This window comes from Strongylocentrotus purpuratus, unplaced genomic scaffold (genome assembly GCF_000002235.5).
Source record: "Strongylocentrotus purpuratus isolate Spur 01 unplaced genomic scaffold, Spur_5.0 spur5_contig_836, whole genome shotgun sequence".
Taxonomy (NCBI): Eukaryota; Metazoa; Echinodermata; class Echinoidea; order Camarodonta; family Strongylocentrotidae; genus Strongylocentrotus; species Strongylocentrotus purpuratus.
In genome coordinates this window covers 1190482-1200023 of record NW_022145542.1, presented here as the reverse complement: position 1 = coordinate 1200023, position 9542 = coordinate 1190482, and the positions used below count along the sequence as shown (strand labels likewise).

Sequence of the window (9542 nt, the reverse complement as noted above, 5' to 3'; positions counted from 1 at the left end):
TTATATAATTATATTATTATATCATCATATATATCATTATGTATTATATATATTATTTCTGGCTAAGTAGGCCTACCATCAAACAAGACTGGAACAAGATTATCCCCATTGTACTTTAAATATATGCATAATGAATCAATCCTTTAGCCAAGCCTTATCATTTAGTATCAGCATCAAGATTAAGTCATGCTATTGCTAATTTTGAAACAATTTTTATTTTAATTTTTTTTCCAATTTTTTTGTTGAAAGGTAAAACACAGTACACTTTAAATCTTGAGAATTACGGTGATGCTATCGTTTATACCGCCGGTTCCTAAGATGAATCATTTACCCTTCTCCACGAGAAAGACCTAGTTCTCTTTGCGAATATTTTGATTTGCTTTGTCAGCATAGATCATGGCTGTGAAAGGCTCTTCAAAGTGCAGAGCTATGAGATACATAGCACCTATCAATGCAGACAGTACCATACCAGTCGGACTAGCTGCCCTGTAAAAGAGATACAAAACAAAAACATCTTTAAAATGTCTGTCTTTGAAAAAGGTACAATTATTGTTCTGAACAATTCAAATTTGAATCACTTTTAGTGTATTGCTTTCAAATATATTCAAGATATAAAATCTTTAAGGTATTAATTAACTCTTAACATCATTTCCCCCCTTTTTTTCTAGATCATTATTTGACTAGATTCCAATTGATCAGGGGGTGTTTCACAAAGATCCTAAGTTGAACTTATCTCTAATTTGGACTTAACAATTATGGAAAGCCATTAGCATCTTTAAAAAAAAATTGTAAAAGTTTTTCTAAAATGTTGATTCAAATGATTCATATTTTCTATTATCAAGGAGATTTCATGTTCTTGGGGTAGAATTTATGAAAAGTCTAAAATAATTGAATTTTTGCTTTTGAATATATTTTTTTTGTAAGGTTACAAATGGCTCTCCATAATGTTTAAGTCCAACTTAGAATTAAGTTTGACTCGGATTCTTTGTGAAACACCCCCCAGAATAAACACTTATTTCATAAATTGAAATTCAAAGACATGGAATAATATCTGTGTTTGAACACAAGGGAAATCAAATGACAAGGACAGAAAGATCAAACACCAACAATTTGTTTCTGTAATATCAATTGATGTTTTCATGACTACCTGCATTTATCTATATATATATTTCTTAATTAACAAAGATTTTATTTCAATTTAATGCAAGCAACAGGCTATGTCAGATGTTTTATCAAGAGAGTAATAAAAGAGAACTTACACAAGTGAAGCTCCTACATACTCCAGAGTTGAGCCCAGGTACATGGGATTGTTAAAGACATTGAATGGGAAAGATGTGACCCGCTCCTCCATCAGAATATCAAAGGAATCGGCTAGTTCAAAGAAAGAAAAAAAAAGACAATATGAATCACCTATGACACCTTATACTGCTACTATATATTCCCATTTTTGACATCGACCTAAATCTATCCAACCTCCATTTCTAAATTGAAATCATACTTATATCAGCTTATAAAAAGTTAATTGCCTAATTTATGTCACATATTTCAATACATTTTTAAAACAAGATGGTGTGTATTTAGAGTTTAATCTTACATATCAATTTTGTGTCTCTTTCTTTTCCTTATAATCTATATTTTTGAAGATCATTCTTCTTCTCTTTTCAGTATAAGACAAATCTGATTTAAAAAAAAAGAAATTATTCCTCTTTGTTTTTCAAAGCAAGTATGTAATCTATAATAGCTAACATTACAATCTCTCTCTCTATCTCTCTCTCTCTCTCTCTCTCTCTATCTCTCTTTTTTTTTCTCTCTCTCCTTTCCTCAGGCCTTTCCCCCTCCATCTCTCCCTCCTTACCTCCTTCTATTCTCTCTATCTTGTATCCTTTGGGAAAGGTGCTATATAAATCCAATTATTATTATCATTATCTCTCTCTCTCTCTCCTTGTCTCCCTCCATCCCTCCCTCCTTACCTCTTTGTACTCTCTCTCTCTCTCTCCCTCCCTCCCTCCCTCCCTCCCTCCCTCCCTCCCTCCCTCCCTCCCTCCATACATTTATACAAACATACATTTTATCTTGAGTTGCCTTCATTTCACCCTGAACTTCTGGAACACTCTACAATGAACTCACCGAAACCATATCCATAGAAGTTGAGAGCAACAATGGCCCAAGTAGCCATGACGACTCCAGATGCCGTCAGGACCTGTCCTATCGTCCTGATCACCATGTGATCTATAAGAGGCCATGATTCCTGAGGAGTCACCGCATGGTAGAAACTAATTCAAGAATAATCGTTAAAAAAACAATCATCAAAATTTATAGTCATATACTTAATAATTAAGCCTTGTGTACTACAAAAGTTCTAAAATGCTTTTGATCCTTATTCTTTTTCAAAAGGATGCATAATTTGTCAGGTGACTGGCAGAAAGGCACACACATGCTATAAAGCAAATTTCTGGTTAGTTGCTTCTATCGTTTGGATTGCTCGATACATATGTTATACCATTTCATTTTAATATGTCACAGATTTCTCTCTTTATTGACTATTTTTAAAAAAAGTGAAAATGGATGGTAGTTTCATATCAAATAAGCACATATATTGGTGCATTTACAAATTTCTGCTTAACCAAATAGTATGCATCCACATTTAGCAGAACGGCACCACATGCAGGCTATATAACCCTCTTCTGCCAGCCACATGATGTAAATATCTTCACACATTATCCTTCCTCTGAAGAGGTAAAGGCCATAGAATTTTTTTTCCTGAAGTTGGAGTTGTGGGAAAGTTTAAGTCTCAAGAGTGCTTCTATATTTGTGGTCATTGATATTAACAAAACCAACAATTCACATTCTATATTCTTGTCAACCCCTTTAGCTATCTATCTTATTTACATTTTATCAAACATCTCTACCTGTGTTATAACAAAAAAAAAGGAAAAAAGATGCAATTCTCAAAGAAGATGATTAACACCGTTTTGCACTGTGGTTTAAACACCAATTTGATTCTGCGCTAATCATAATTTCAAGTAGCAAGAGGAATAATAATTTTAATTTTTTAACTTTATTTCTTACGTATGGAATCTGAGCACAACTACGATGACAATGATAATGTGAATAATGATTTTAGCTATATTTCTTACGTGTTAAATCTGAACAGAGCTAAGATGGCAATGATACAACAGAAGACTGCGCAGGCTATCTTCTTGGATCCGAAGAGCCTCGTTAGAAACGAGGTCCTATACTCGTAGCGAGAAGCCTGATGAGAAAAAAAGAATACCCAAAATAGCAACCATACCTAGTTATAAACCAATCAGTAGATAATGTAGTAAAGAACATCAGCATAGATTTCACAATGAGGAAAGAACTATACAAATTTGCTTGATATTACTTATAGAAAACATGTCCTTGTTTGAATCAGATCCAGTTTAGACCTACATGTATATTTAATTGTATTCATTCTAATGACAGCATAGTTATATACCACACACATCTGACTAAGAAATATCAAGAGGGAAAGAGCGATTCATTTCTTTTAAAAAGAAATAAAGGGTTCTAGAAATAAAGGATATATATGTGAATGATTGAAATATTAACAGAGTATAGTTTTCATTCAATTGTTGATGAGAGATTATTAAGATACAGGCCAAACATTTTGACCGATGTGTGCAGCGCTTTGTAACTTTAAAGAGAATGCACTATAACAAATACCTTTTGAATTGGATCCAATGAAGAGGGTTATCATGAACTTAAATACAAAAGAGAAGAAAAAATCTTCCCTGCATTACCCTTTTCATTTATTGCAGTAATGTCAATGATTTTCATTCAGATAAATTTAATCTAAGGTTGCTCTAGATTGCCTTTTATTTCAAGGTATTCAAACAAAGAAAATTGCATAAAGAATGGTAATGCTTTTTCTTTCTATTTCTCCTTATCCACCTAGCCTAGTAGGGGACCTATTAAAGCAAAAATTATATCCCCAAAACCCGTTTCCACGGTCATGAAAGAGTATGTTGCCCTCTTCAAGTAATACAAGATTCACATGTCAGACTACACTTCAATGACTTCAAGAAATAAAATGCTCAAAATCATGTTTTTTTATATTGGAAATGAGTACAAATGTGTTTTATTATCATTGTTCTTCATCATCATGGAAGGTACATGCAAATAATTTGATTTTCATACATTTCATAATACAGAAAATTCATCTTTAAAGACTGTATAGTTTGAACACATTCCATTACAACATTTACTCCTCTCCATTTAAGTTTAAACATCATTCACCCATTTAGTGCACTTACTATCCATTTGGTACTACATCCCTCAGCTTGATATAACCATACATTCCCCATCCCAGCTTTATCATCGACAATTTAACTACATGATCGAATGATGTTTATTACTGGATGAAAGCACAAAGACTATTATTTTCTACATGTATATCAGAAAACCAATATCACACATGCATAAATGCAAAAATACAAAATAGTTGCCAAAATTCATTAATTAATGTTTGTCATCATAACATAACATGATTTCGACAACATATCTCAAACCGTGTAATTTCACAGTAGTTCCATTTAGAACACTGTAAGCTTATCAAAACACAGACAACCAGGTATAGAGGGTGAAGAGAAATGTTCCCCACATGTTGGAAAAGCTAATAACAGCTATTTAAAGCATCTACAACACAATACTTGACATGATCAACAGCAAAGCAATTCAAGATTGATAAGAATATTGGAAGTACAACCCAACAATCAAAACAACATCATGCAAAAAGTATGATTAAGAGAGCAATGTGGAAGAAATATTTCACCCAAATACTTATAATGATTCAATTACAGAGAAATGCTGAAAACAAACACACATAAAACATTCTGGTAACTCATTTGAAGCTTAATACACAAGATGTGTCACCTAAAATGAGAAAGGTTTTAACCTTATTATGTATTGAATTGAATTTATTGACCTGCATAAAAAAAAAGAACATGCAAAGTCAAAACACACAATAAAAGATTTCTTACGAATGTGGATGAGACAATCAAATGGAAAATATACTGAAGGGAATTACGAAGTGGTTGGATCATCAAAAGTTTACAGAAACCTGTACATACATGATGCAACATAAAATAAAAAAATAAAACCAACACAAAAAATGAGACAAAGAAAAAGTACAATAATACATTTTAAAAAGGCGGTTACCAAGATTAAAAGCTGTTGTATCAGGTAAAATTTCAGATTATGCTTGAAACTGTTTAATTTGGGGAGTAGTTTGTTCCAGATAGTGGGTCCTTTACATACATATATATACATATATATATATATATATATATATATATATATATATATAATTGGAAAAGATAAATGGCATACATTACACAAGTGTTTGTTGAAATCCTGGTACTATATCTACAAATATCTTTGTTGCTCTGAAAGATATTAACAAAAAATTGGTAACAGGTAATTTGATGATATGAAACATAAAAACACAAAATTGAAAATCATGTAATAATGAAATTGGGAGAATATCCAATTTCAGGAATGTTGCTAAAAAAAAATAGATCTTTAAAATAATCATTACTGGTAAACCTCTCAGCAAGTTCTTTAGAATCACTTATAATTGAACTGTTGTACTAAAAAACAAAGGCACTTTTCTTATATTTCCTTCTTTGAAGAACAACTTTAATAGTTCTCCAAGTTTTAGTCATGCTTCCTTTAAAGGAAATTTTGAAAGACTAGCATTTATTTTCTGGCATTACATATATATGGTTTGTGTGAAAATTACAGATCTTGTTGTAACATTATTTTTTGTATTCTTTAGGTTTTTTAAAGTACTTCTCATAATTCTTGAGCACATCCTTTTTAGTTGTTTAGAAAACCATGGCATATGTTTTTTCTTATAAATGGTTCTGTTGAGTGGAAAACAAGTACTATAAATCTCAGAAGAATAAAAACAACCATGAATTCTCGCGTTTCACAATCCTTGCGCCCTCATTCGGTTCAGTTGCGACAGTTACTCTACCGCGGTAATTTAGGGAGATGGGTCGACAACTTTCTAGACAAATCAGCTCGCTATTACGCTGGTGAAACATCACCGGGAGCCCGCCCCACCAGCTACTGCTGGCATTGTCATCATGGTCTTCTATTGTGAAGCTGCAGAATGTTATTCTCATACTTCAAAGAAATTGTCTGTGACCCGCGGGTGCTTTTCATGGTACGAACGTTGGGGGCACATGTATTGTGAAATGCAAGAATTGGCTTGGTTCCTTGTTTGTGATATACAGAAAGTATTCAGTAGAAAAGAGATGTTGAATAAAACAGTTTATATGTACATCATTAATTTGATGTTTATATACAGCTGGTTGTTCTTTATAAATACCTTAAATCAAAGACTGCAAATGTAGGTAAATGCTCAGATACTTCAGAGGTATATTTTGGGGAGAATATTTGTAATTTGAAATAGTCCTATAAAATTACACCTAGAACCATCATCTATCTATTCAAATGTAAATTGGGTGCATTGATATAACAATTGCACAAAATGGTAGACCTATATATTGAAATCCTCTGACAGCTAAAAAAATTAATTCAAAGCTTCTGAAAAAGGGATATTGTCTTTACAGATCATGTTTTTTGTTATGCAGTTTACTGAAGGAACTAATTAGTTTTTAATGAACATAAAATGGCAAAGATTATTTGGTTTTCTTGCTTTCCTCCAATGCCTTCTCTGCATATATCTTTGATGTAAAAGGTCCTTCGAACTGCATTGCTATGATGTACATGCTCGCAACGACAGCTGTTAAAAAGAGACCTGATGGACTTGCAGACCTGTGCAAGGTACGAGGAGAAACGGAAAAGAACAGAAAAGAAGACGTTGGTTAGTTCAATAGAAAACAAGCATCATGTGGATGATGGGAGAAATATGGAGAAGGAAAAGGAGAACATTACATAGACGAAAAATACCCCCCCCCCCCCCCAAAAAAAATAAAATATATCAACATTTGTCTCAGATTGTGAATTCGGACGAGGATAGGGTAAATTATTGTCAATCTGTAGATTATACAGCATGAAATAACTCCAAGAAAAATAGAATGATATCAAACGGAAAATTGAAATATCTATTAACGTGGTATGGATACTTGATCAACAAAATATCATGAATAGTTTAGACAGCCTCAAACTGAAATCTGAAATTTGCCGGAAGGAATATGAACAAACTTATATTCACATAATTTATCCATTACTGTTAAAGGCAATGTTAGTGAGTGAATAAACTACCCAGTACTAATTTATGAAAAACGATTAAAAAGTTGTTTCCCTCTCCCCCAAACAAATTCTCCAATTCTTGATTTTTTACATTATTGAAACTTGAATAAAGGTGAATATCTTGCACAAATGAAATCGATATACTAATAATCCATCAATGCATTCAAATCTTTAAAATAAGAAAGGGTGTATTGAAAGACATACACCTACACAAGTACATATTAATATATTCTTGGGAACTGAACATAAATGTAATGTGCAGGATTTTCAGAGATAAAATATGTGAAGAGATCCGAGAGCGACAGCTTTGAAGACAATATTTAAAATATGATAGCAAGATGATATGAAATGAGTACTGCAGTATGATTTGTGATTTTTATTAAGATACAATGTGTCAACTTACTGAAGAGCTATCCCAAGATGTTCCAGCACAGAACCCCAGTACATAGGATCACCAACAATGTTGAATGGGAAACATGTCACTTTCTCCTCCATCAAAATACCAAAATAATCACCTGGAAAAAAAATATTAAAAAATGAAGTATTAAAGTCCACGCATAATGGATTAATTGAAATATATTTCATCTTCAAATTAGTCTCGAATTCTAATAATATTAAGGAAAATTTCAACTAATTCATAACAAACAGTAAATTCTGCAACTACATGATACATCGGCCAAATACATTTGATAGCTACCGGTATGTACTAGGCAGAGAAAAATCAAAGAGGTGATAACTTCAATATAGAGCCCCATTTGAGAACATATATAATATATCTGTAAAGCGCTTAGAGATATCGTTGATGCATCAAGCACTATATATTATTATTATTATGCTGTTTGATTTCGGAGTATGAAATTTCAGGATTTTTGTTTTTGTTTTGTTTTGGAAGTATTAATTACATTTTGTCATTTCAAAATAACCACCATTTAAAAAGTCAGATTGAATATTAGAAATCATAGATATGATTTGACATATATTCAAATTAACTTTTCTCTCTTATTCATGGCATGTTCATATCTGCAGTAGATAAATGTATATTCAACAGGAAAAAAAAGATTATTCATATAATCCTACCAGGCTGAATTTCCCCCTTGGTACTCAGGTCTATTTCCTTATCTGTTTCCAGATTAATGGCTATCTATTTTGATGTTTTATTTTCCTTATCAGTTACAAGTGTGTCTGTTTTCCACCTTATATTGTGTCATTTCTATTTCTATATCTCCCCTCCCCTCACTCACCCCCCCCCCTCACACCTCTCTCTCTCTCTCTCTATCTGAATATATATACTCTTCTAATTTCTCTCTGCTCCATCCCCCCCCCCTCCCCCTCTCTCTCTCTCTCTCTCTCTCTCTCTCTCCCTCTCCCTACCCCTCCCTCTCTCTCTTTAAAGCTATCTCTTTCTGTTTTGCCATTTCTCTTTGCTAACATTGTGCCTGTGTATCTATCTACTTACCTAGATATGTTCCGTAGAATCCCAAAGCAAAGAAACTAGATATGACAAGAATAATCCCAACAGCTAATAGACCTGTTCCTATCATCCAGACCAAGTCTGTTTCTAGAAGCGCCCATGTGTATTGGGTACCAATGGCTAGCTGGAATCTGGTAATGAAACACAATTTTTACATAATGTTGATAAATTTGCAATCTTTGAATGCTTTATTAGAAAATATATACCTGTAATATTTTCAAGCATTATAAACCTGCAGTTTGATCAATAAAGCATGCGTATTACACGGCTTTGACAGGCTGAATGATACATGGACAGTTAAGATATCATTAACAAGTTAATTTTATTAAATAAGCAGCATCAAATTCATATCCAAATTATAAAGGTAATAATTATGACTTTTTGTTTTTTATGAAAATCTTGGTCACATAAAATGCAAACATTTCATCTACAATACAAAACTAAAAGCCTCCTCCCTACCATGAAGTTAGAGAGAGATTTTTATTTAAAAAAAAAGGATTTTTAATTTTTCTGTCCTGGATTTGAGTAAATTGTCTTTTATTCCCTTATCTGAATTTCAGTTTTTTACATCTGCGTGAGGGGGCAAAGCGGTTCAATCCCAGAAAAGATCTGAAATGTTTAGGGTTCAAATTTTTCCTCAGTTGGGTGTATAATGTCTGTAGACATACGTTATTGATAGGACAAGGATTCACTGCAGTTACATCATGGGATATGATTTCATTGACTGTTGGATGACCTTTGCTACTCACCTTCTACTTCTGACCAGAGCAAGAAAGACAATGGTAGCTGCCAAGAGCATACATCCTCT

At 32.8% G+C, this 9542-nt stretch overlaps 2 protein-coding genes across 2 annotated transcripts; both read right to left on the bottom strand.

Moving 5' to 3' along the window:
* Positions 1–224: 224 nt before the first annotated feature.
* On the bottom strand, positions 225–2282 carry LOC115918642 (phosphatidyl-N-methylethanolamine N-methyltransferase-like). Its single transcript, XM_030985732.1, has 3 exons — positions 2128–2282; positions 1260–1371; positions 225–486 (listed from the first exon to the last, which is right to left on the bottom strand). The coding sequence occupies exons 1-3, from the start codon at positions 2222–2224 to the stop codon at positions 351–353; spliced, it is 345 nt and encodes a 114-aa protein (XP_030841592.1). The 5' UTR covers positions 2225–2282; the 3' UTR covers positions 225–350.
* Positions 2283–5342: 3060 nt separating this feature from the next.
* Positions 5343–9535, bottom strand: LOC581512 (phosphatidylethanolamine N-methyltransferase). The gene is made up of 4 exons (XM_781505.4): positions 9484–9535; positions 8720–8865; positions 7667–7778; positions 5343–6825 (listed from the first exon to the last, which is right to left on the bottom strand). The coding sequence occupies exons 1-4, from the start codon at positions 9531–9533 to the stop codon at positions 6690–6692; spliced, it is 444 nt and encodes a 147-aa protein (XP_786598.3). The 5' UTR covers positions 9534–9535; the 3' UTR covers positions 5343–6689.
* Positions 9536–9542: the final 7 nt, after the last annotated feature.